We start from the raw sequence: 27319 nt of genomic DNA, 5'->3' as shown, positions 1-27319 counted from the left end.
AGACACTAGATGTTAAGTTATTGTAAAATTATATTAACAAGCAATCTTTCCTCAATTTTGAAATAAAAAAATATAAGCAAATAAAAGACAACAGGACAGACGTCTGTAATGTTCACAGGAAAGGGAAAAGGGAATAAAAATAATGCATCATCACAATTACACGACTCCTGCTGAGTTTAGAACGGCAGCGACCAGAATCCGCTTGGAACGCGTCGACGAACTCGGGATAACTTGGCCAATATACGGACTCCAAGATTGGATCAAAATATTACAACAAAAAAAAAAAAAAAAAAAGCGCGGGTGGGGAAAAACAAGTGACGCCATGACCACAGTAAAATAATAATAATAATTTTTTTAAAAATTAAAACTTGGGGGGAAAAAAACCAAATCTTTAAAAGCAGGAGTCCACTTGGGGGCAGCACTAGGTAGTATGTTGTGCACTACTACCATGTATATGGAAAGCCATTTGAGCATATAGTTCAAATCCATGTACTAGTACACTCCTAGACCACACGAGTAAGACAATTCAGCATGCTACTAGAACAGCTGTCTTACTCGTAATGTTTTTCCACTACTAGTTCCACTTTTTACATCACATCATGAACATGATCTGTCTTCACATTGATAAATATTAATAACATAACTCAAGGTGATGATTTTTTTTTTTTAATTTCAGAAGTGCGTATGAAACTGGTAGCCCCTTTGCATTAATCAGTACCAAAGTAGCTTTCAGTTTCCAAAAGGTTTGTGACTCCTGATCTAGCACTTCACTAGTAGTACTAATACTGCACAAATGTCAATTAGTGCACAGCTTTGTATGTAGTCGTTCTATGAGTATGCCATAATTATCCTACTAGTTTGCAGAAATGTCACAACGTAGTGGAAAAAACGTGCTACTTGTAGGACAGTTGTTCTACTAGTGCACCGAATCGTCTTACTAGTGAGGGCAACGTGCGTACTGGGACATGGCCCTGAAGCTGGAGATGGAATAAATGCTCAAACTGCTTTGCATAAGTGTCCGCATTCGTTTATTGGGCCCACGTCTGTTATCCGGACGGACCTAATGGGAAACTTTAAAAGCAGTTAAAAAAAAAAAAAAAAAAAAAAAAAAAAAAAAGGCTAAAACACATCAATATTCTGCAGTTTTTAGGGCGCATCAGCTTTCATTATAAATTCCGACTAGCTTGAAGACAAAGAGTCCAAAACAACAGTGTTCCCCCACTATACATAACGAATACCCAAAATCTGTAAGTAATTGACGCTCCCCACTTCAGGTATATAATTGCCTATAAATGCCACAAGATGGCAGCAAAGCAATACTTTTTTCTATTTGGCCAATCTAATAAAAGATGGCGCCAGAGAACTACTTTTATAGTCAACAGGGGTTTTGTCTTACTAGTGAAATCGCCTCCCCTTTACTCCAACATAGTTCCTTGGCATCAAGATGCCGCCAAAACACTACTTTTATACTAGACAGGGCTTTTGGCCTGAGCACAAACATGGCAAATGTGAGCTTGTCCACAAACCAGAGGATAAAAAAAAAAAATCTCCAAATTTGCAAGTAGCGAATCCCAAATATGTGGGGGAACACTGCACATGAAAATGTCCATCTGTATGGTGGCTGAGCAAGTGGCGACACAGGCGCGTTAAAATAAAAAAATAAAATAAAAACTGACTGAGAAAAGCTCACGATGCACATGTACATGTATGTACACTCTCCAGTGTTTGAAGTGGACCCGAGCCCGAGAAGGGAGACGCTTCCTGCACAAATTCATTCAGAAAAGAGGTAAACCACGGCTCTAGGGCGGGGTCCTGCGTGTCGGGGGACGTGTCGCCGTCGTCGATCGGTCGGTCGTTTCAGTAGCTGGTTTCGTCGCGCGATGGCCGTTTTGTTTCCCCGTCTTCCAGCGTTTCTGGCGTCAAGTGCGGATCCCTGATTCTTTGCTGATGCGTTTGGCCGTGCCTGATAGGAAGGATGTGCGGGGGTTCGAATCCTTGGAATGATGGCAAATTACGAAGGGTAAGGCTGGCAGGGAGAGAGGAGGATGGGAGCGGGGGCGCGTCACACACTCATCGTCATGGTGGGAGAGTACTGCGGACGAAGAGAAGAGGACCGGAGTTAGGATATCACACAGTCGGTCCCCAGCTATACTGAATTTCATCGTTCGCGCTCCAGCTGCATCGCAGAGTTTTACAGCGTACAGGCAAGTCCCAATTTAGAGTTCCAGTATAGAATGTGGAGATTCAGTGTCGTAACAGATTCTGACTGTGTGATTGATAAACTTGAACAAAAATATCACGATTTCACGCTATTGCAATTGCAGTCCTCAAATGTATTATTTTCAAATGTTCGGGTAAATAGCTTCCATTTCAGATGATCTATTTTGTTTTCAAACTACGTATAGAATATTTCGTGCATTAGAGAATGTAAAAGGAAAAACAATAGACTGTTTCTAAATAAAATCAAAACGTAGTACAACAGTAGAAGTACTTCTCAGGATACGAGTCGTCAGCAAGTAAACGTCACCATGGAAACGAACTGACGTTAGCCATGCTAATTAGCTAGTTATCGGCCTGGTTATAGAGTCTATAGTCTTTCTTTCAAATTTAGACATGATAACGCTCGTAGGTTGTTGCAAAACGTTATATTAAAATATTCACATTACCTTGAATCTGTTGAAGAAATGTAACATTTGTAATCAGAGTATTACCTCCTTGAGCAGCTTTGTTTTGCGTTTTGCACGCTCCCTTTACCAAAATTTGAAAAAAAAAAAAAAAGATATCCGAGGACCCAAGTATGCAAATCAAATCCTGACCTTTTTCCCAAAGGAAAAGTCGTCAGGCAGCAACATCGGGAGCGGTGGTGTCACTTTGTCTGCACCAGTAACTCAAAAACAACAGAAAAAAACAGCTGATAGCGCTGGTGGCAAGTTTGAGCTGTTTTGGAAGAGGCCTGTTCTCCGATCGGAAGATATCCGATTTCATACGGTTGTTTCTTGAGAACAAAAATTCCGAATTGTGTTACTCGAACTGCAAAGTGGAACTCGAGTCTTGAACATCATTTCAACAAGCCATCCAGCGGCGGCGAAGGATTTTTGCAAAAACGTAAACGGCTCTCGGATGCCGTTTATGAGGTGACAGCGAGGAGGGTGTGACCTACGTTCTCGCTCTGAAAGGAGTGGAGGAAGTTCCCACTCAGCTCTCCATCATCCCTTGGGGTCCCGGGAGGATTGCTAATGCCACTTAAATTGTTTGGAGAATTCTGGAAACAACAACAACAACAACAATAAAAAGAAACCGTATGAAATTGTGATTGTGAGGGACTGCTTGGTCGCACGGCCGGTTGAAAAGGTTACCTTGTTCATTCCGTCCAGATCACTTGAGCCTAAAAAACCAAAAAAGAATGTTATATTGGAGACACGTTAAGAAATATTCAGTGGTGGGAAGTAAAAAAAAAAAAAGAAAACATTTTTAAAAATAAATAAATACAAAAGTACAAATACAATTGTTACTGTACTTCAGTCGATTTTTCAGATAACTACTTTGAGTATTTATTTTCCGGATGACTTTTCACTCCACACATTTCAACACATATCAGTACTTTCTGCATCGACTTTTTTTTGTCGGATCCGTACTTCTGCCATCTCCGGCAATATTTGAAGGGTTGTGTTAAGAGTGTGTTACCTAGTGAGCCGTTCATGTGGTGTGGTTCCATCCCGGCCATGGCACCCAGGGGTCCATCAGAGCCGGGGCCCATCGGGAACTGAAGCGGAAACACAACGCGCGGGATTACGTCTCCGTTGAAAGGCCCGCAAACAAGCTCCAACTTCAAGCAGCGACAGTGGAACCTCTAAAGTCGCAGTCCCTGAAGTTGACGTTTTGTTTTTGTTTTTTAAATGAAGTTTTTTCAATTTTTTTTATTAGGTTTTATGGTGATTTCTATTTCATTTATCATCCATTTTCTCTAACACCTTTCCTCATTAGAACTACCGGTGAGCTGGAGCCCATCACAGCTGACTTGAAGCAAGAGGCAGGGGACACCCTAGACTGGTTGCCATGGAGACAACCAAACACTCACACCCACGGACAATTTTAGAGGCCTCAATGAACCTAACGCCCCTCGGGATGGCCTGAGTCGAGAGTTGGAACCGGCGACCTCTCGACTGTGAGGTCAAGCCTGATGACCGCTGCGCCGCCGTGCTGCCTCCACTTCAATTTCACTGCATAAAACAGAGAACCCCGATCGAGAAGAAACTTACGTTATTTCGATTGCCGGGTCCAGTGTTAATCATGGTGTACAAATTGTCTCCAGAGTTGTTGGAGTCTGTAAAAAAAAAAAAAATAAATAAATAAAAAATAATAATAATAATAAATACAAATAAGATGAGCATTCATGTGACTGGTAGTGGGAGAGCGCAGCACGGTAGTAAATGAGGAGGGAAGTCGTCACCTGCAGGGCTGGGCATGATGGGAGTCCCTGGTGGTCCTCCCCCGGATGCGCCCTTCAGAGAACACGACAAATAATGTTGTTTTTGTTTCGAAAATGTGAAGCTACAAGAGCGAAGATGTCCACTTACCCCGTACGCGCCGGGAGACGGTGACGAGTAAGGCATCTGTAACCAAGAACAGCGGCCATTACTGACCAAAGATGGGGAGGAGCGACCACACGCTGTGTAACTCAGTGTCATCATTCATCATCGCATCATCCTAATCGCGTTACGGCTGTCTGCTCCCATGTCCGTGGAAATCCGTGACACATAATACCACAATCGCATGCCAGACGGGAGCCTCGGAGCGCATTAAGACTTCTGGAGCAATTTGAACCGGCACTTCTCTGTCTCGACTCTGCGTGTGTACTTACAGAATTAGCATTGTTAGGATTGGGCCACGGCCGACCGGTCCCTGGGCCCCTGGAAGGCAAAAGCAGCGTTAAACCTGACTTTGGTGGTCCGAATTGAAGCGACTTGGGGCTAAAGTGAAGGCTCACATGTTGACTGCCGGCATGCCGGGACCCATGGCGTTGTGTGGGGGCCTCATCCCGCCACCGAAGTTCTGAAAAGACATTATCATTACTATTATTACAATAGAGCAGAGCGAATATATGCCTGTGAATATTGTTGTAGGCTGCTCTGTTTGTATGTGTTGCTGCTCTGTATGTTAAAGCAGCAGCTGTTGGACGGTTAAGAATTACCGTAGCGTCTATGCTAATTTCCATTAGCCTGTCTATGGTGTTTCCCATTTTATGTTAGCATGAAGCTAGTGGATTTTCCTTAGATTTAATTGTTAATTTAGAAATTATGTTTTGGTTAAACATTTTGGTATTTGAATATCCACTGTTTAATTTGTTTGTTTTGTGAGTCAGTTTTACAGTAAACGTCAACAGTGAGTGATAAACAGCCTGAAGAAAGCAGCGTTGCCTCTCATTCGGAAAACGGTGTGAGCGAGGGAGTCTTCTTTTAGTTTCCTCAAAGAGATGTAATTCGATTCAGTCTCCCATTTCTTGACGGCGAGAGAGTGAGAACAGGCTCTAAGAAATACTTCGCTGCCATCATTTAGCACTTGCAACTGGAATTTTTGCGCACAGCTCAAGACAAAAATCTGAGCTCCCCGTATCTTGGAAAACTTGTTTGGTCATTTGTAAATCGAAGTATCACTGCTTCTATCCCCCCCCCCCCCCCCACCCCTCCCCCCCACCATATGGTCTTGCTATATAGCAGACTTTCACTTATCACAGTGGCTATGGAACGTATCCCCCGTTATAAACGAGGGTTCGCTGTACTATTATTGTTGTAATTTGGTAAACAAAAAAAGAGGAAAGCCCATGTGACCACTTGTGGCAGTTTTGCTGCTTGCAAAATAAAACACTACTGCAGGTTTGTTAACTCATTCACTGCCAGCCTTCCCAGTTAACATTTGACATTTGACTTCGAAAGTCGTCAATGGCAGTGAATGTGTTAAGCGTGAGGGGAGCCTACCTGCGGGCCGGGCACCATCGGCCCCATGCCCCGCGGGCCGCTCATTCTCTGCATGGGCCCCAGGTTAGGATGACCTGGCGGGATGGAGACAGATCATGTGACGAGGGAAGCCACTAAACGCACTGCATTTGCTCAAACCTCCACTCGACAACACACGCCTCCTTACTTCGCCGAGTAAAAAGTCATTACACCTCCCACCAGTTCTTTTCCTTTGATTGTTATCATCACCAGGTCAGTTCATAGACATTGCTCATGGACATTCAAGCGTTTGCTACTGTGTCCATTTGATCTCTGTTGCTAACCAAAACAGCGGTACCCACAGAGGCACGTCTGTGAGATTAGTTGAAGTGTGGCGTCGTAGCGGCTGCCAACTGACTGTTGTAAACGACTTCCCTGCACAGTTCAAAATTATTTCACACTACAGTAGGTCGGTTTCAGCATGGCTCCTTTTTAAATTTGAAAACAAATGAAAGAAAATATGTACTATTAAAAAATAAAAAATATTGTCTCCCCCTCTGATAAAATCCTGATCCTCTCTGCAGGTGTGTACACAAATCCTCCTTGCCACTACCATACATGAGGAAATACGGTAACACATATTTCTAGAGGAAATGGGAAGGATGCTTACCTTGTGGTCGCGTGGGGTCCATATTAGGCAACATGGGATGTGGGCCGGGTCCTCCCCCTGGTGGCTGTGAGGGACAAACATGTCATTCGAATTTGTCATTTCTAATGTACAGTTAAGCCCCAAATTATTCACACCCAAGTCAAATTCTGAGTTAAAGTTGAATTGTCATTTGTGGAATGGTATCCTTTAGCAGGAAATGAAAAGGAGTCGAAATACAGTAAGGTACGACTTTAAGAGATACTGATTTGAAAAAAAGGTTTACCATCTATTAATTCAATTCTTTTTTGCCTATGTCCAAATTGATTCATACACTTTTGCAATGTAAGCATATACATTTCGGTAGCTAGCATAACTGATCAGAATGCTTTATATTATGTTAGAAGTTCCCAGGATGCTTTTGACAAGGGCGTATGAAATTGTAATTGGTTAAAAAAAGAAAACATTAACAACTAATTTAATATTGCACAGTGGTGCCTTGACTTACAAGTTTATTAATTCCGAGAGCAAGTTTGGAACTTAAGTACTCGTGCATCCAATACATTTTCCCATTGAAATGAATTGAAAGCCACCACCATTTTTTTTTTGCTAAGAAAAATAGTACTTTATAGCATAAAAACATGAATAAAGAGAATTTTAAAACTGGCTTTATTGTGGGTAATTACAGTACATACTGTAGTATTGTGTGTCAGATGTGAGGCGTGGCTAAGCCAGTGATGTCAGGAGCTGGTGTCAATTGGAGTCCTTGCGGAAGTTGTTATAAGAAATAACTTAATTAATTAAATAATTTACAAAATAATAATAATAAATAAATAACTCAACCAAGCGATGGCTCATGACACAAAAAAACCCCGTAAATTGAGGCACACATACAGTAGGTCTTGGTTCCACTACTTTTCCCAAATTTGTCCTGGGTGAGATTGGGTTTAACTGAATGCTTTGTTCATTCTGCTTCTGCGAGTGTTTGACTTCTACCTGGTTTGTCATCCTGATGGGGGGACCTCTCGGCCCTCCGGCGAAGCGAGGCGACATGAAGGACTACGACACAAATAAGACATCGGCGTGAGATTTCGATTAAAACTCCGTCGCATTTCCTTCTTTTCCACTGCGTGGAAAACTGAGGCGGGGTAAAGCATCAGGCTGAGACAAAAGAGCAAAGCGTGAAGCACCGAGCACTGAGAGCCCTAAAATGACTGCAGACCGCAAAACAGAGAACAGGGGGTTGGGAGGCCAAAGAGGGAAAGGGAGCGTTACCTGACTGTGGGGTCCCATCATATTGTTAGGGGGAGGAGGTTGAGGGTGAGGAGAGCCCTGGGGACCGGGAGGACCCTGCGGCATTGCACAAAAGGATGGCAAAATAGAGGACGGGGGGGGGTGAAGAGACAGAAAGAGAGGAGCAGGGTTACTGCAGGGCAGAGGACAGTTGGAGAGTGAGAGATGCAAAAAAAGAAATCAAAATAAAAAAATGCAACAACAGAATAAGCTCGCTATCATGTTCCGAACACAGCACGGGAACGGGAAGCTAAGCAGAGAGGCGCAAGCATGTGAGACTTGAATGAGAGAAGAGGAAGTGGGCTCTCTCGCCTGTCAATCCAGGCACGGAGAAGCCTTGCTGCATGCAGCGTGTTGTCAACGCTAATTTCCCCCCCGAAATAACAGCATCAATTAAGCTCCGGGCAATTAGCCGTACAGCAACACTTAACATGCGCGCATACAATTTGTATGTAGCTGATGTTAATGATCTGAAGGAGAATTTTGAGATTCTACCATTGGATTCTGGCGTGCGTACACGCGTCCGCGTGCTCACGTCAGTGTCAAAATGTTTGTTCGCGGAATTAACATGAACACATACTGATTCATCCGAAGTGTGGCCTCTTGTTCATTAAGTTGACAGCCCGCTTTCTACAGTTATTTAACCCCTAACAGAACCCAGGGAGATTTTTTTTTTTTTTTTTTAATACTGTACTTTATAAAAACATACAGTACTGACATAATTAAATACAATGTGCAGAATTTCAGTTTTTGTCACTTTTTTGCTGCAATTCAATGGAAATTGTGTAGCTCCTTCTGGTGTGCCCGCATTGGCCACCTGGAGGCAGTATAATATATATTACAGATATCCGGATATGTATTGAGACTGTCACAGCTTCTCGGTAAACTGTAGTAATATGTCACTCTTTGCAGAGGACGCACAACACACGCCTGCGACTATTGCTATATTATCTGTCTACATATGTTGCACCACCGTTTGTGTACAAATGTCTGCTGCTTAGAGGATTACAACACCGCGACACCGATGCTATTTGTTAGCCTGTCTGTAGTGTTATGCATTGTTTGTTAGTATTAAGCTAAATGGACATGCACGCTTGCGTGTGTGTGTGTGTGTGCGCATCTTTCAAGTGTTTGCTATCATGTATTTCAGTAAAGGGTTAAAATCTGCAAAATATAATGAATATTTGATACTGTATGTATATTTCAGGCTTAAGTACCTTTAAAAGATTGACTCATTTAAAATGGAAAAAATATATACTTTTTACAGTTTTTGGAAAGAGGACTATTTTGTAAGGACAAATGAGGGAATATATTTAAAGGATCTCTTAAGAGTTAATGTCACCGCTTCGTTTCACACAGTTGTCCATCGAGTCGAGCTTCATGAGCTGTTGATTAACAGTAGGTGCAGCACATTTCCATTTCTCCATCAGGGAAAATGGCTCTGCCACGCCTGTCTGTTTACAGTACTGGACGGCCCCGTGCATACTAAACATATACCAAACGTTGACTACAATTTCACTCAGCAGAGTGAAGGACAGAGGCAAGTGCAAAACACTTCCTCGTCACTGTACACTTTGATGAGATTCAATATAAGAGCCGCATCAAAGATTCTGCTCAGACACAAATTAGGCTTTCATTTAGTTAAATACTGGCAACCAAACCTCAGTATGATGAAGTATTACAACTTGCATCGGATCAAATTAGATCAGTGTTTCCCAACCTTTATTGAGTCAAGCCACAGATTTTACCTGAGAAAAATCTCAAGGCACACAACCAAAGAAAAATATTACAAAAGGTGTACAGTGTACTGAAAAAAAAAAAAAAAGATTTAATTTAATCTCGGCGGCACGGTGCACGACTGGTTAGAGCATCAACCTCACAGTTCTGAGGATCCGGGTTCAATCCCCGGCCCCGCCTGTGTGGAGTTTGCATGTTCTCCCCGTGCCTGCGTGGGTTTTCTCCGGGCACTCCGGTTTCCTCCCACATCCCAAAAACATGCGTGAATTGGAGACTCTAAATTGCCCGTAGGCATGACTGTGAGTCCGAATGTTGTTTGTTTGTATGTGCCCTGCGATTGGCTGGCAACCAGTTCAGGGTGTACCCCGCCTCCTGCCCGATGACAGCTGGGATAGGCTCCAGCACGCCCGCGACCCTAGTGAGGAGAAGCGGCTCAGAAAATGGATGGATGGATAATTTAATCTCATCTACTTACAGTATGTACATCTGCTTACTAAGTGTGACATGTGGGCCTCTTTGGTTGAACACTTAGCTATTATTCCCCTGTATGAATGGCAACAGGAGGATACCAGTCCAAAAGTCTTAAAATAAAAAAAGAATTTCAAAAAAGCTGAATGGCACAAAATGTCCCTAGGATATACAAGGGGTTAAATTACTCTACCAACCAGGCTGTTAACTTAATGAAAAAGAGGCCACACTTAAGGGGACTCATTATGTGTTCATGTTAATTCTGCGAAAAAAAAACATTTTGACACCGATGTGACCACACATCAGCCGAAAGCCAATGGAAGAGTCACAAAATCGGATCCCCTCGTTCTCTTTGAGATCATCAGCATTAGCTAATTGGACAAAGCCTAAACGATGCTGTCATTTCTCTGTTCTTAGCCATGTAGTTAGTGGAAGCAGCGCGCGTCAGCGGGGACGCATTTTGAACGACGGGAGCCGCTAAGAAACTTTAAAAAACAAAACGAAAACTCTTTGTGAAAAAATCTATTCGAATACAATTGAGTAATCAGTAAGCAGTAAATAAAAGAGCGGTGTTCTGGGCTTCACATACATCAAAACACCTGGTGTCGGTGTGGAGGGTGTTTCACTGACCTGGAAAAATCCGGGTGGCACGGGTCCTCCCGGCATGCCGTCACCAGGGGCCATCCCTCCCATTACAGGGCTGGGGGCTGCTGCTGCACTCTGAGTAACAGAGAAGACCAAAAAAAGACAAGTCATTATCACTCACACATCATCATTCATCAACGCATACAAAGTAAAAACATTTTCAGTTAGGTACAGCGGCAGCTTTGTTGACTTACAAGTTGGATTTCTTTCGTGACTATTCGCGGTCGGGCTCGGTCCCTATCCACTGTAGTCCCAATTCTCAAAATATCTACAAGCATTTCCATTGTCAAACGATGATTTCTACAACATTTCTAGGAAATCAGGAAACATCCGCCTCACTGGTGAGCTACTATTCGAACAGGCCCGTGGGCTACTTACGGTGGCACCATATTGGTGAGCCCTGATTTACATGATGTTTAACTGGAAAAGTGTTTGAAATACATTTAGAGCAAATCCTCAAGTAATTAACGACCATCCAAAAAGGTTTAGAATTGCTTACAGATGCCATAAAATGATGGCAAAGTACTATTTGATTCTTTTAATATTTGATTCCTGGATTCGCACAAAAAAGCAAATGGGTGGTACGACTACTACTACTATTACTACAAAGTTTCATGGTAATTGATTTCATCGTTTTCCTACGAACCTACAAACTCCTGGCGATCCAAACTGAACCTTGTCCTTTTGTACAGTGTTCCCCATCTGCACTTAAGGCGATTTCTTTAAAAGCTGTCGGCCACAGCTCTTGCCCAGACGCTCGCACAATGTTGTCACATGGCGCCCCACCAGGCCCATACACAGAAACTACAATATGTACATTATTTTCAATTGACTTTATGCTTGTGATTTTTTGATACGTTAAGGAGTGTTAATACATTTCAATTTGTTTAAAGCTTTTTTATTTTTTTGAATGATATGGTCCCCTCTGCATTGTGGATTTGTACCTATTGTGGGTGGGTCTTCCCCCATGACAAATGGCGATTCACTGTACTTGGCGGAGGTTAAAAACATTGATGTGTTCCTTGAGGCAAAGCTCAAGCCCTGCTGACCCATGATGTAGTGAATGAGATAAGCATCAATCAGGAGGGACTCAGTGAGTGAGTCAGTGGCTCCAAAGTGCTGCTTCACAGCAGAGGCATATCGGACCGATTTCCTGCATAAACCACAGGCCTAACTCACTAATGTGCCATTTGCTTTGGTCACACACTCCTAATTGCCTGGGTTTTTCTTCCTTGTTGCGAAGGCAACACGAGACGTGCTAATGTCTCCTAAGCGGCGGTGTCGTTTGGCTTCCGAAGAGGAGAAGCCCCTTTCGACTCCATTTTGGTCGTGTCGATCGGACGCAAACAAGGAGCGATTACGACTGCGCTGGAAGGATAGAAGTACGAGCAGCCCCACTCAAACATGCAAACACTGTCTGGAGCCCTCCGGCACTAAAGACATTACTGGTCAATAGCCAACACACTCCCTGTATCGACTGCACCTCCCCCTAATTATATCTAAGCAGGCTGCCACTGCAGGGCCGCTGTGAAATACCTCAGCCGGGAGAGACGGGAGGCCAGAAAGAGAACTCGAGGACACAACACCACAATGACGTACACATAGACACGCATTTTGTAAGTCTTTACAAGTTGGTGTTACAGGACAGTGAGTGGGGAGTGGACAAAAATGAAGAAAAAATGGATTTGAAGAGAGAAGTTTGCCTTTGCGTGGTTACCCAAGGCAGCTTTTTCGAAACTTTTTCCACAGCTGGCAATACATTTGGTACCTGGGCTTTCGGTGAGGACTTACCCGACTTGATCCACCTTTTAATAGCACCACTATCACATCTCAATTATAGAAACCATCAATACGATACGAAAACACAATACAACAGCACGCAACTACTGTAGATTACGTACAACATCTAAAGCAGTTGAGGTTCAATATCTTAACTTGACAAAAGCAATCAAAATTGTAAGTAACGGACATCATACTCACCAAAATTGCTGATTATTAAATATATGAAAGTTTCTGGGACAAGTTTTGCTCTGACCAACCAGTGGCTAGAAAAATGTTCAAGTCATCGAGTGCCAGTGTGCTGTCGCTGTGAGGACAAATTTGAAATTTTACTGGCTACAGAAACGGTCCCATTGCCAGCAGTGTAAGCGATATCAGACAGCACTAATGATTCCGAAGACACTGGGCAGATTAGACTGATATGGCAGAACATAGAGGCTGAAATCTGATTGGATGAAAAAATAATCCAACATCCACATCCAGTACATCTACTGAAAGAAGTGCAGAAAAAAGACACGATGAGATGAAGAGAATGAATAGAAAGTTTGAAATGGATGAATAAAATGTCATGGACCAAATATTACAATTTAGGGTTGTGAATGGAGGTTAGTGCTTCGTATGAAAAAGCTGTACACTTTCATTCCACTATGCCACCGCCGCCTAGAGGTTATGAAAAAGTTGTACACTTTCATTCTAGTATGCCACCTAGAGGTTATGAAAAAGGGGTCGATTACACTTTCATTCCAATATGACAGGGGTACATATGACTGCATAAATGTACAATTGTGCTTATAAGTTTACCCTGGCAGAATTTTTGAAATATATATTTCCAATACGACTGTTGACTGAACAACAACCATCATTAATTTCTTTATGGTTATGTTTTGTTTAATGATAATGCTTTTCTGAAATGCTTGACAGTTTAACTTGAATCCCATTAAAATATAATTAAATGTGTTTCGCGTGGTCTTTTATGTTTTCTTAAAAGAATTGGACACATCTTACAAATCCTGCCTGGGTAATCAAACATATGAGCACAACTGTGTGTTTTCTCATTGACTAAATAAAAGTAGGGCTGTGAATTTCGAAATAAGAGCAAGAAAATTAAAAGAAAGTATTGTGTGTTCCAACACCTTATGATTAACTTCAGAATAATTATTTGAAAAAAAACTAACAAAATACAGATAATACTTAATGTTTTGGTCATATGGGTAGAAGCAAAATCATGCATTGTAAAAATGCATTATACATAGGTAGAAGGGTTTTCCATAATTTTGAGGTCAACTTTGGGGGTGTGCATTATACATGAGAAATTACGGTAATTACATTTAATATTTGGATGACTCAATTAGGAACTGAGCTAGATCGCTTCGTTTTCACTGACTTTTTAATACTTCATCTTACCATTTTGGCCCACTGACACCTTCAGCTTTGTGGGAACCTTTGTAATTGCCCTACTTCTTCTGGAAGATCCATAAAGACATGCTTGAGTGAGTTTCGTGTGTAAGAACCCAAGAACAAACAGTTGGTATGAACTACAACTGAGAGTGTGAGACCTCTTTCCAGTCCTCACAAACTGCTCATTATGGATGAACGGGCAAGAAAAATTCAGAAAAAACGTGCCAACATCTTGCAGAAAGTCTTCCCAGAAGAGAAGAAGCTGATTAGAGTGACATCATAAGCCTCGAATACTGCTTTTACATTTAACAGAAGCAAGCACTTGTGCAACACTTGGACTCAACAACCTGAAAGAGATTCTTAAGGTCGAGAAAATCACTTTTGTCGGCAATAATCTTTTTTAGGTTTAAAAAACAACCAAGGTGTTTGTCCTTAATGTACACTTGACTACTCTTACACAACCAGGTTGTGTCTCGACCTTGACAGATCCTACGTATGATGGCACTGGCAGTAAAACACCCATAACAATTAGAGATGCTGGATTTTCAACTGATCAGAATCAGAATCTGATTCTTTATTTTGCAAAGTATGTCCAAAAAACACACACAAGGAATTTGTCTCCGGAAGTTGGAGCCGCTCTAGTACGACAACAGACAGTCAATGCTTGTTAACATGGAATGGTGACTGCAAAGCAATGACCATTCCATGTTAAAGCAATGACCATTCCATGTCAAAGCAATTATTTTATCGACCTTATTGGTATCGGTCGATAATTAGCATTTTATGCTGATCGGCTTTAATGTCATAATTCGGCGATCAATGACTTCCTTGAAGCGAAACACATTTACTCCGCGTCGCCATCGTGCACAGTATATTTGAATCCAAAAGCTAGTTTATTTTTAGCCTTGTCGTGTGTCTTTTAGCGTAGTCCTGTAAATATCGGACGACCAATGAAGTTATTGAAAAGAAAAAGAAAAAACATGTTGGCGGTGTGAAACAGACAACACGTCTGAGACAGACAACACGTAATGCCCGGATCAGACTACAACACAAATTTGCTCTTTCCCGATTGCACTATGTCAGACTACTGCAATAAAATCTTGTATTCCGATACCACCACATCCTGTTTTTTTACGATCATTGGGCTTTATCTTCTCAACTCAAATGTGACCGGATACACTCGTTACCGTGGCGACGACAGCAAGAGTGGAGCGCGCCGACTATATTATGAGGACGAAATGGGGGAAAAAACGTGTGTTGGTGGTCAGAACAGGAGAGGACGTTCGTTTAAGGCTTGCTTGAGGTATGTTCGCGTACTTTTAATACGATACGGCTCGCAAGCAGGTAACAAAAACGTTATGTAGCCTAGCAAGGTAGCGGTAGCACGAACGGTTGGATGTAAACATGTCGCCGTTCTGTCGAATCATGCTCTAAAGTTTCGGTGTGGGCGAATTCATTTAATTAAAAATAAAGTAATTGAATTACAGTAAGTTAGCACCCATTATTTCTGTCATGTAATGTTGGTTTGACCTGACTGATTAAAATACACAATCTGACTAGAGCAGTGATGTCCAACCTTTATGGAGCCAAAGAACATATTTTCCCGGAAACACCAACAAACAAAAATGTCACAAAAAGTGGATACATTAATTACTGTATGTACTTCCTGCCATCTAATAGAAGACCATTTATCATTTGTTCTGTCTGTCACTATGTCTCACTCGCATAAATAGAGGAACAAAGATACATTATTTATTGTAAAAAAATTTTTTTGAGCAATTAAGTACACAAGTATATACAGTAAATGAACTGGTCATTTAAATAGACACATTCCTCCATTTTGTGATCGGATCGGTGATCAGTTAACGTTTTTTTAAACTCGTTGATCGGCCCCAAAAATCTTGATCATGTAAAGCCTAATTATTACATGTACACATTTGTTCTGGATTGGACACACAGATTCTCATATACGCGTTTAGGCTGGGTTAAATGTGCTTTAAGTACACGTACAAAGTTAATTTACTGTTTCTTCCGCCATTCTTTTATCTCCACAATTAGCCTTTAAAGTTCAACCAATCCACTGCCATTTGGTAAAACATTTTTTAAAATAAAATAATAATAATAAAAACACCAACAATAGAATTCAGTCCCAAACCAAACAATGCCTGCCTCTCGATTCAATTTGTCCCACTCAAGTTGACAGCTGTGTTTGGAGGGCTGATATAAAGAGCCCAATGGAGCTCTCCGCCGAAACGAACATCGTCTCTGCGTAGACACTGTGGAAGAGGAAAGGGGGCAGATGTCTCAGGCTCAGCCCTGCCTCAGGCTATGAGCTCTTGTCCTTAGCCTTCCTGACAGCTTCCTAGGGGACCTCTTTAACACAGACTGTCCCCCTCCCCAGTAAGCGTGATTTAGGCTGTACATATGTGCACTTATTAAGCACACGAGCAGCCGGCTGGGAAAAATTGTCTCAGAACGCTTGACTCAGTGAAGGAGGATAGAAAAGTTCAAAATTCAAAAACAAAGACAAACCACAACAGGAGTTTCTATAGTGGACTATACAGTTCACTCATCAGTCAATTAACAAAATTTTTTTTTAACACTACACAGGCACACGGTTAATCAAGTCACTGCTGATGCATAATTACAACAGATGGGATCAATGTCAGCTAGTGGAGCTTCTTTATAAATATTGAAAAGTAAATAATACATTTTAATAACATTATGTTTTAAACAGAGTCTGTTTTACAAAGTGAACCCAAAGAAAGCACTTTGTTTATCCATGTTGTGATGTATTGCTCTACTTAAACATCTTTTCATGCCACACTCTAGCTAATTTGTCTCGTGCAAAAAAATCAAACGGAAAATCATTTTTCTGTATTGGCGCAACGCCTCGTAGGAGATACTGCTTTTCGACTGACCATCGACTGTTCATTTCATTGTTCACTACTTTTGAAGATGCATTGTGGGATACATTACACTACACTTCATCGGGGATTACCGAAAGAGTAAACACAGTACATTTGCGGTTCAGCGTTCGCAAATGTGTAAGCTTTACACGATCAGGATTTTTGGGGCCGATCACGGAGTTGAAAAAAAAAACAACGATAACCAATCACCGCTCCGATCACAAGATGGAGGAATGTGTCTATTTAAATGACCTGTCCATTTACTGTATATAGTTGTGTACTTAATTTCTCAAAACATTATATTTACAATAAATAATGCATCTCTGTTCCTCTATTTATGTCAGTGAGGCATAGTGACAGACAGAACAAATGAAAAATGGTCTTCTATTAGATGGCAGCAAGTACATACAGTAATTAATGTATCCACTTTTTGTAACATTTTTGCTTGTTGGTGTCCCGTGAGATTTTTCAATTGTAAAATATGTTCCTTGGCTCTATAAAGGTTGGAAATCACTGCTCTAGTCAGATTGTGTATTCTAATCAGTCTGGTCAAACCAACATTACATGACAGAAATATTGCGTGCTAACTTACTGTAATTAAATTAGTTTATTTTTAATGAAATGACTTGACCCACAACGAAACTCTAGAGCATGATTCGACAGAACGGCGGCATGTTTACGTCCAACCGTCCCTGCTACCGCTAGCTTGCTAGGCTAGATAACATTTTATTGCCTGCTTGTGAGCCGTATCGTATCAAAAGTAAGTGAACATACCTCAAGCAAGCCTTAAACGAACGTCCTCTCCTGTCCTGACCACCGGTGACCACCAACACACGTCTTTCCCCATTTTGTCCGTATAATACAGTCGGCGCGATCCACTCTTGTTGTCGTCGCCACGGAAACGAGTGTATCCAGTCGCATTTGAGCTGACAAGATAAAGCCCAATGATCGTAAAAAACGGGATAGGTGGTATCGGAATACAAGATTTTATTGCAGTAATCAGTAATCTCAATCGCGAAAGAGCAAATTTGTCTTGTAGTCTGATCCGGGCATTACGTGTTGTCTGTCTCAGACGTGTTGTCTGTTTTCACACCGCCAACATGTTTTTTCTTTTTCTTTTCAATAACTTCATTGGTCGTCCGATATCGTCCGATCTGTCTCAGACGTGTTGTCTCTCCCACACCGCTGACTTTCTCTTTTTTTATTATTATTATTATTTTTTTTTAAATAAATTCATTGGCCGTCAGATATTTACAGTACTACGTCAAAAGACACGCTACAAGGCTTTGGATTCAAATATACTGTGCACACGACGACCCGGAGTTAATGTCTTTTGCGGAGCCGATCAATGTCGGCGAATTATGACATTAAAGCCGATCAGCATAAAATTCTAAATTTCGGCCGATACCGATCAGCCCGATAAAATCGGTGTAAAGTCTACAAATTTGTTTCCTTACATTGGAGGGTAACTTGTGTTATTCTCTGAGAAATTCGCCTATTCAATGTTTTATTGCTTAGGCCAAAGCTATGTCTAATGTAAAAATACTGCTTTGCGGCCATCTTGTGGCATCTATAGGCCATTAATTCTACTGACTATCCCATTGATTAATTGGATAAAAATACATTTTGCAATATGAAACAATGTGCATGTGAGGTGCAAGTATTATTTTTGTCCACTTGGGGTCGCCATCCTCAATTTCTACTGTAGTATCTGTGATTTTGAATGTGCATGTCTTTAAAATGCGTGGCCTGGCCTGGTGAGTGACGTGGGCCTCAATGAACGAGAGTGTTGTGTGCTGGCTGTTAATTGGCTAAACTGTTAGCCAGTCAGCGTGATGAGTGACTCGGCGTGAGTCGTGGCCATCGACAGCTTGTGTGTGAATGTGCTTATTGCGCCTTTGTTTTCGTATTGTTTGTTGAAGAACACAATTGAAAGTGCACCAGTGGCTGCGTCTATGCTTGCTGGTCATTACAATACATTCTAACTTGTGACGGTAGGTTATTTTAAAGTAGGTAACATCGATAGCTTGTGTCAAACAGACGTGCTGATGTGATGTGTTAGTTCTGCTTTGCAGTAGACACACTCCACTTTATCTTCTTTTTGACTGTGAAATGATCCAAAACTAAAGACATTATCTGTCTTTCACAGACTCTTTCCTCCTGGCTCACCGCCATTGCCCCATCTTATTTATTTCTACATGGAGTGCTACGCGTGACTGCACAGTAACACGCGTAACATTAGCCCGTGTGGAAAAATTATCCACGCGAAGGTTCGAGGCTGAGATTTTGCTTTAACCGTTTGTTGTAATTCAATTATTCAAGTTATTTGATTGACGGTAGTGCTGCGATGATTAAATTACCCAATGATTTACGCTATCCCTATCGCCCGTAAATATCGGTGAGTTCACTGTACTCACTACAAATCTGAACATCATTACAAAATGGCAAACTCACTTTTTGGGCACTATATAGTGGATCGGGACTGATTACAAACACTGTCTATCTGAAAGGATAAACGAGAAGAATAAGAAATGTTAAGCGAGACCACCGAATTGCAGCCTCCTGACCAATCCAGATCTTAACAGTCCCTCTTCCATTAGAATCAACAGTGCAAAGAAACATGGCCTTGTGTTTAGCTTGTAAATGTTTAACCATTCCTCAAGCATCGTAAAAGCCACTCTGGATCCCGACTGGCCGCTTCGGGCCAGCCCAAACCCCTCCCCCCGCCTCCTCCTGACGGATACTGGGCATATGCCACAGTGCCACTCCCCTTTTCTTTCACCAAACTGGCCCTCGCCTCCCGTGACAGCCATCAATCAGCCGCCGGTGCCATGACGACGGGGCCCCTCGGGGAGCATACAGCATCGGCAGCGCGGATACACCAGGGCTTTACGAGCGCTGGCGGCCAACGGAGTGACGCGCACAAACACACCTCCCCCACACCTAGACAATGGCCACACTCCAAGCACTAGTACTGTCCACACGCACACACATGCTAGCCTGACCCCCCACAAACGCACAACATCAGAGTGAAGGGCAACCGCAAGATGTCGGGGAAGGGGAAATCATCAAACACACAGAAAGTCTCAAACCACCCACATACATGTTACATACTTACCTTATTCCCCCAAAGATACCAGAATTCTCTAACAGCTGATGGAAAGTGTTATTATCTGACCAGCGCTGCACGGGTTCTGTTATCTTTAACTGCAATTGCGGTATCACATAACCGAAAAAGTTGGAAGTGCATTTTCTACCTTTCCTACTGCCAATGTGTCGGACGAATTTGTGGATTTTCAAAATGGGTCTTGTTTCTTTTGCAACCAAGCACGTCTGATTTAAAGGAGTGTTCAAACCCTGGATCCCAATTATTGAAATGAATCATTAATTGGGGAAATTACTCAGTCCTTCTTGTTTTCATTATTTGCTTTTTTCAGGACTTTACCAACTTAACGTCCGTAAGTGAGTTGATGTGATTAGGGATGCTACTAATGCTTATTGTAATAATAGATTAACCTGTCAATTATTTTTTCCCCTTAATCGGATAAATATATATATATATCCCTTTATTTATTATTATTATTGCCTTGTAACACAGAGAGATAGAGACAAAAAAAAAAAAAAACATTTAAAAATCAACTCATCACCAGTCAAGTCAGAAAACTCGATGTGTTCTAGTGTGTGAATCTTAAGACCTAGAGCAATAACAGATTATAGAACCAAAGGACCAAATCTGCAGAAGAATGTCTGAATAATGCGGAACAATTGACCGTCCCAAGCGAAAAAGCTCGCCTCGCAATAACAAGGCACGTCGCTATTTAAAGGGCAGCGCGCCTCTGTAGACGCTCTCCTAGCTCCTAGGTCACCAGTGAGACCAGAAGGCCCGTTGTTACCATGACAACTATCTGCCAAGAGACGAACCCACGTCGCCATTTTAACTAACCCCTTCCTGTCTGACGAGTCAACCCCCCTCTCTCTACCCCCGAGCGCTGGCAAGCGGTCGTCATTTTCTGCTGACGCCGCGAAACATTCAAGTATTCTAATTGACGCTCATGGAACAGATATGGACCACGGCGCATAAAATCGTACAAAACGCAGCATAACAATCAACAGGATGCACATAACGCAATCACGAAAGTGTCACTCACTTGGCCGTGCACTTCTCCTCTCGCCGCCGCTAATCAACCGAGATTATTCTATTGCAGGTTAATAGGCTTCAACCTGCACCGACAGGTCTGACTCGGGACACGCTGACATCAGCATGGCTTCCCAGAAACCTAATAAGTACCTCCGTTGGATGCGTCACTGATAGGGCAAGATAACCGAAAAAGCTTTGAGGTACAAATGGTCAAAGAAAATACATTCCGTCTTACAAATTAACTGTTTTAGAGCATTTTAACTTTCAAGAAACACAGAATATTGTGTTCTGTGACAAAACATGGGTTGAATGAGTAGAAGACTTTAGTAGACTCACTCTTTCACCAGAAAAAAAAAAAAGAAAGTTTGTTTCTACCTATCAGCAGCAGACCATGGGTTGGTTTCATCAAAAATACGGTTTCTGACCAAAAATCAAACGTGAAGTACCCTGACTTGTCCAACTTGCAAAATATTGGCATTTCCGTCCCTCATAATTGACGTGTCAAGCCGAGCTCTTCAACTCGAAAGCTGTCCTGATCTAAATTGCGATGCAACACTGCTATCTATTAGTCATTACAAGCTGAATTTCAAAAACAAGCTGAGCTAGACCCTCTTCCATCCCTACTTGTTGAAAAAAAAAAAAAAAAAAAACTAATGAAAATGTGAGAATCGAACATTTTTACTGTTGGGGCATGGGAGATTTGTCAAGTGGATTTTATATATATTTTTTTTTTTAAAAAGTCCATTAACCCCTGCTACTGAAAATCTGCACAAAATGGGTGCCCCCTCCTGAAAAAAATTATTGTACTCTAGTTGCCACAAGATGGCGGCAAATGACCACTTTTGTCCAAATGAAGCTCCTCAGCTCACTTCAGTACCAAGATGCCACCGAATGGCGCCAAAGTGGCATGAGCACAAAAACAGGTATAAGGTGATTTTTAGGGGCGACTAACGGAGGATAGACCCCACCCCAAAAACTTTTAATAAAAAACAGGCAGAACAATCAAATGCTTTCCCACTAGACGGCAGAAGGTACATAGTTAATCTGTGTATTCACTTTTTGTGACGTTTTTGTTTGGTGTCATGATGGCTCAATAAAATTCAGTCAACTCTTAATTGATCCCATCGTGAACCAACTGAGGTCAAATGAAGTTCACTACTTTGGCTGCAACCAGCAAAAAGCTGTCGATCCAGTCTAAACTCGTTTGCCGTCTAACGCACAACCTGACGTCAAGCATTGGACATTGAGCAATTCCTTGGGGGATCGAAACAGGACTCCACAACTTTCACAGACAGACTCATCCCGTTAAAAAAAACATTTACAAGTAATAATTTCCCCCAAAGATCACTCCACGAATACATGCCTGCGAATATTGTTTCAAACTCGGTTTGTATGTGTTGCTGCTCTGTGCCTGCTACAATCGCTGTTGTTTGAAGGTTGAAAATGACTGGAATGGAAATCCTAATTTCTACTAGCACATCTATGGAGTTTAGCATGATATGTTAGCATTAAGATAGCGTATTTGATGGTTTGGTTGAACATGTTGGTGTTCAAACATACAATGTTTAATTCTCTTGTTTTATGTGTCAGTCACAGTAAACATCAACTGGGTGTGATGAATAAATAGCTTTAAGCAAGCATGCTTTGTTTCTTACTTTGAGAACTTGGGGGTGAGAACAGGTGCTAAGGAATTTTTTTTTTTTTTTTTTTTTTTTTAAATGTGTTTTAATATGTTTAAGTGTGCTTTAATGACGTTAAACCTTTGAAGCATGGGAGGGGTAAAACTATATAAAATATAGGGCTCCCCTATATTTTTGATTGACTGATGAAGAGACACTGCAGATCTCCTCTTTCGACTATAACGGACGACAAAAGTGTTTTTGAATGTACCATATGATTCTTTTGTCTTACTTTATAATGCATGTTCTTGTGTATTGTTTTGACAAAAGCGGCCTCGTGGGAAGCAAATTTCGCCCCTCCGTATGTCCCACATGTTTGAGGTCTGACAATATAATAAAAACAATCATAATAATAATAATAAATAACTGAAAGGACTACTCACATAGTCGTGGAAGGCTTTGGCTTCACTGGAGTGGTCACATGTCTCTCTCCTCTCCGGCGCAGCGCAGTACAAGTCCCAGAATACACTGTGGAGGACACGCGGAGACGTGAGAGAAACACCGGCGCGTGAACGAGCCCCGGAAGAGATCGCCATCACTTACCACCACCAGGAATGCAGGAATCCGGGGGGTTCTCCGAGCGTTATGTTCTTCTCCCATCGTATCTAGGGAGAATGGTTGGAATTACTGGAAAAGCAATATATCCCATGATGCACTGTGCAGATACAGTTTCAGAGTTTCATTTAAGAGATGATATCGAGCCAATTTCCATGGTTTTCTAGATCATAACCAAAATCACTGGGAATATAGTTATGCTTAAGCATGTCAAATAGGACAAAGTATTATGAAATCAGCCACGTTGTTTTGGTGTTTAATGTATTCTTCAGCTAATACACCTTTAATGGTACCAGGCATTAAAATGAACAAAAAATTGAAGAAACAAGGGTGGTCTAATAATTATTTCCATGACTATACATCACAAAGTGCTTTGTTTGTATTCATTTAGTAAAATACATACAGGTTAAAACAATATAATGTTGTCATTATTTATTTGTTCAGTATTTATTACGGAAGGTGCACCATCTGATGTCGATCCACTACGCTGTAGTTATGTCCAATTTCACTTGATTGGTCAGGATTTTTTTTTTTTTTTCTCATACAAATAATGTATCTTTGTTCTCCTATCTATGCCTGTGGCACATAGTGACAGGCAAAACAATTAATTGCTCTTCCACTAGATAGTGGGCTTTCTGGGATATTTTTGTCTGGTCTTGTGCCATTTTTTTTTTTTTAAACTAATGTAAAAGATGTACATTGGCTCAATAACATTTGCGGGGGAAAAAACAAATAGGAAATGAGTGAATGATTCCGAACGCAGCCAGAGAACGAGCGAGAAGATCCACAAACGGAACGTACCTCTGACAAAAAGGTCTGTGCAGACTTCTGTGCTCCTATATGAAGCAAATACTCATAGACGTAAAGAGCCAACCTGCGAGAAAAAAACAAACAAACAAACAAAAAAGAAATCGCACTTATAATTCAAGCTGTTAAATGAATGCAGAAAAGCAGGTAGAGCGCAGGTGGTAGTTGCGGGTGCAGTATAGTAAGCCGTTTAGTTCACATCCAGCTTAACGTCCAGGTACAGCACTGGTACGCTCTTTGTTCTCACTCGTGAGGCAATTCGGCACACTAGTAGAACGACCGTGTCTTACTAGTATGCAAGACATAGTTTGTAATATGTAAAGTCTTTGTCATCACTAGTAGGACAACTTTGGCATACTAGTCGGAGAGCAACGTGTCACGAGTGAGGCAAAACTGTGCATTCGTTGACACCTGGGTGCTACTAGCACTACTAGTGACAAAATGCACCTCGTTAACATATAATGATTTACTAGTAGTGTACCAATGGCAACTAAGGCACAGCTTTAACAGACTAGTAACTTGTTGTCCTACTGGTACACCAAATTTGTCCTGCTAGTGTGCAAAAACTGGAAGGGAGTAGTCGGAAAAAAACATAACTAGTAAGACACAGTCATTCTACTAGTGCACTGAATTGTTTTACTAGTGATTGAGTACAAAGCGTGTACTAGTGCATAGACCTTAAGTTGGCTATCAAGAATATCAAATAAATGTTCAAATGGCTTTTTAAGCCTTAATTCAATATCCTTGATAAGGAGGCTACTAGCGTGACATATGCCTACTCGCTGGGACGTGTCGTGTTAATAGTGCAGCACAGTAGTCGACCAGTAAGGTTTAACTGTCTAATACTAAGCTAAAAGTGTGACTAGTAATGGGAAAAAATGTAAGACGCACTTGTTCGAGTAGTGCACCCTAGTTGTTCTGCTAGTGCGCCAAAATGTTTTAGTAGTACATACTAGTGCGTGGACCTTAAGCCGGATATCAATGAGGCTACTAGTCACACATACAACCTACGAGTTGGGTCTAGTCGTATTACTATTGCAGCACATTAATTTACTAGTGAGGTTTAATTGTGTATTAGTCGGTCAAAAGTGGCACTAGTCTTGGAAGACGCAGTACTGGTAAGATCTTACTAGTGTACCCTACTCGTTGTTCAAGTTGTTGTACTAGTGACCTGAATTGTTTTACTAGGTGAGGACAGAACGTACTAGTACTCAATTTTCAACCGCCTTTGTGGAAAGCCACTTGAGTATTTATTCCATCCTCGATAAGGAGACTACTAGCGTGACACATGCCTTAGAGTAGTAGTATTACTGGTGCAGAACAGTAGTTTATTCCGTATTAGGGAGCCAAAAGTGGCACTAGCAGTGGGAAAAAAATGTTACTAGTAAAAGCACAATTAATCTACAAGTGCAATGCCCCAGTCGTTCTACTACACTAGAACACTCTGGTTATTCTACTAGTGCGCTGAATTTTTGTAGTATTGTAACAGAGTGCACCTTAAACAGGATATTAAATAAATGTTTGAACAGCTTTATGGAAACCACTTTGGTGCTACTAGTTGGGTCCAGGAGGCTACCAGCATGACACATACCTACTCGTTGGGCCTAGCACAGTAGTTCACTAGCGATGTTTAATTGCGTACCGGTACTAGTAAGCCAAGAGTGTCACTAGTCGTGAAAAAAAAATGTTACGAGTAGAAAGACAACCGTTCTTCCAGAGGGCCCTAGTCGTTCTACTAGTGGGCTGAATTGTCTTAGCAGTGAGTGCAAAGCGTGTACTAGTACATGCACGATCAAGGATATCGAATAAATGCTCAAACGTGTTTCCATACTAGTGCAGGCCTTGTGAACAATGGCTGCCAAGCAAGCAGACTGTGGCACAAAGTGTGGAGCGAAGACGCAACAGTATCTAGTGCAGAAAATACACAAAGCGTGTGTGCGAGGAAGCTTCCAAGAAGCCTTGGCGAGAAGGCAAATGACTACACGCAAAAAAGAAGAAGAAAAAGAAAAGCGAGGCTTGCTTACAAAGAGGGAAAACGATGAAGAGTGTTGTGTAGTGTGCAGCCAGGCGGTGTTTTTGTTTTCTACCTCTCGATTCAACACAAAATGTCACACTATTGCTCGTTATTCGCGGGTGGCGATTTACACACGGAATGTTTACAAAAATATATAGTTTTTTTTTTTTTTTTTTTTTAAAGACGGCGACACGCATAGACAATGGCGAGAGTAGACAAGGCGGTTCATTCAATTCGTTTTCTCGGTAGCAGGAAATCGCCTCTTCTCTCTCTCTTTCTTTCTTGCTAGCATGTCCAGCGAACAACAAGCAAGTTGCAAGGCGGAAAAAAAGAAAAAAAATACACGACAGCCACATTCGTCACTGTTTCTCGGCTTACTTTTCTCGTGCTTGGCCGTCCGAGGGCACCGGGGTTCCTTTGCCTTTCGGGAACATTGTTTCTCGTTGTCGAACAGTCGGCTTTCTTGCTTTTTTTTGGGGGGGGGGGGGGGGTTATTTTAATATTTATTTTTTCTTTCAAGCCACTATTTCATCTGTCAGTTCATCGCGGCCGCGACCCTCTCGCACGCCAACCGCACTACAATGGTCCTCCTCACCCGATAACTCAACCGAGCATGGTCCAAGTGGAGGGGCGGGGGAAGAGGCGGAGCCAACGCTTTGATTGATGGTGTCGGTAGCCAATAGCCGCCTGGGATATTTTTTAAGGTCTACCTGACAGTTGTGTTGGAAATTGTGTTAAATAAATACGCCGTTATGCAACATTTTACTTTAATAACTTTACTTTTTCATTTAAAAAGCCGAATGTATTGTTGAACATGTACAGTATCTCACAAAAGTGACCACACGCAACCCTCACATTTTTGTAAATAATTGATTTTATCTTTTCATGGGACAACACTGAACAAATGACGCAATGTAACAATGTAAAGTAGTCAGTGGACAACTTGTGTAACAGTGTTGAATAACTGCTGACAAAAAAATTGTGCCCCAAATGTCATTTGTGTGTGGCCACCATTATTTATAAATTTAATGTCCTCTTAAAACACAGGTGTCAAACTCAAGGCCTGGGGACCAGTTCCGGCCTGCCACATCATTTTTGTGGCCCGCTAAGACAAATCATATGAGTCTACTTCATGTTTCTTGCTCAAATCTGGACCACAATTGGTAATTGTTTTCAATTTTACTAACGTTTAGATATAGCAAACTGTTAAGCAAACTATTTTCGTTCACTTGGGATTTCAAAACAAGTTATCCATCAGTTTGTCGCGTAAGTGTGATAATATGAGGCGATTCTATATTTATTGGCTCCACAGCCATAA

The 27319-nt window shown here is 41.6% G+C and overlaps 1 protein-coding gene across 3 annotated transcripts; it reads right to left on the bottom strand.

The window, feature by feature from the left end:
- Positions 1 to 12: 12 nt before the first annotated feature.
- On the bottom strand, positions 13 to 26596 carry LOC133406272 (single-stranded DNA-binding protein 3-like). Of its 3 annotated transcripts, XM_061683765.1 has the most exons (18): positions 26380 to 26596; positions 23982 to 24054; positions 23169 to 23230; positions 23009 to 23093; positions 10708 to 10797; positions 7855 to 7929; positions 7576 to 7638; positions 6604 to 6667; positions 5976 to 6049; positions 4988 to 5052; positions 4862 to 4910; positions 4578 to 4613; positions 4451 to 4502; positions 4260 to 4324; positions 3685 to 3763; positions 3357 to 3385; positions 3161 to 3262; positions 13 to 2092 (listed from the first exon to the last, which is right to left on the bottom strand). In XM_061683765.1, the coding sequence occupies exons 1-18, from the start codon at positions 26433 to 26435 to the stop codon at positions 2063 to 2065; spliced, it is 1149 nt and encodes a 382-aa protein (XP_061539749.1). In that variant the 5' UTR covers positions 26436 to 26596; the 3' UTR covers positions 13 to 2062. The 3 variants fall into 3 exon arrangements, with proteins under 3 accessions (XP_061539749.1, XP_061539751.1, XP_061539752.1); XM_061683767.1 differs by lacking the exon at positions 7855 to 7929; XM_061683768.1 differs by lacking the exons at positions 23009 to 23093; positions 23169 to 23230; positions 23982 to 24054; positions 26380 to 26596 and adding an exon at positions 20957 to 21044.
- Between the last annotated feature and the right edge of the window lie 723 nt (positions 26597 to 27319).

This window comes from Phycodurus eques, chromosome 8 (genome assembly GCF_024500275.1).
Source record: "Phycodurus eques isolate BA_2022a chromosome 8, UOR_Pequ_1.1, whole genome shotgun sequence".
Lineage (NCBI taxonomy): Eukaryota > Metazoa > Chordata > Actinopteri > Syngnathiformes > Syngnathidae > Phycodurus > Phycodurus eques.
This window is presented reverse-complemented; position numbering and strand designations above follow the sequence as displayed.

Coding starts and splice junctions, on each gene's coding strand:
- LOC133406272 (XM_061683765.1), bottom strand. CDS start 26,435: ATGTTCCCGAAAGGCAAAGGAACCCCGGTGCCCTCGGACGGCCAAGCA. Junction 4,911..4,987: donor GGCATGCCGGCAGTCAACAT/GTGAGCCTTCAC, acceptor TTTGCCTTCCAG/GGGCCCAGGGACCGGTCGGC. Junction 2,093..3,160: donor ACTCCTTTCAGAGCGAGAAC/GTAGGTCACACC, acceptor CTTCGTCCGCAG/TACTCTCCCACCATGACGAT.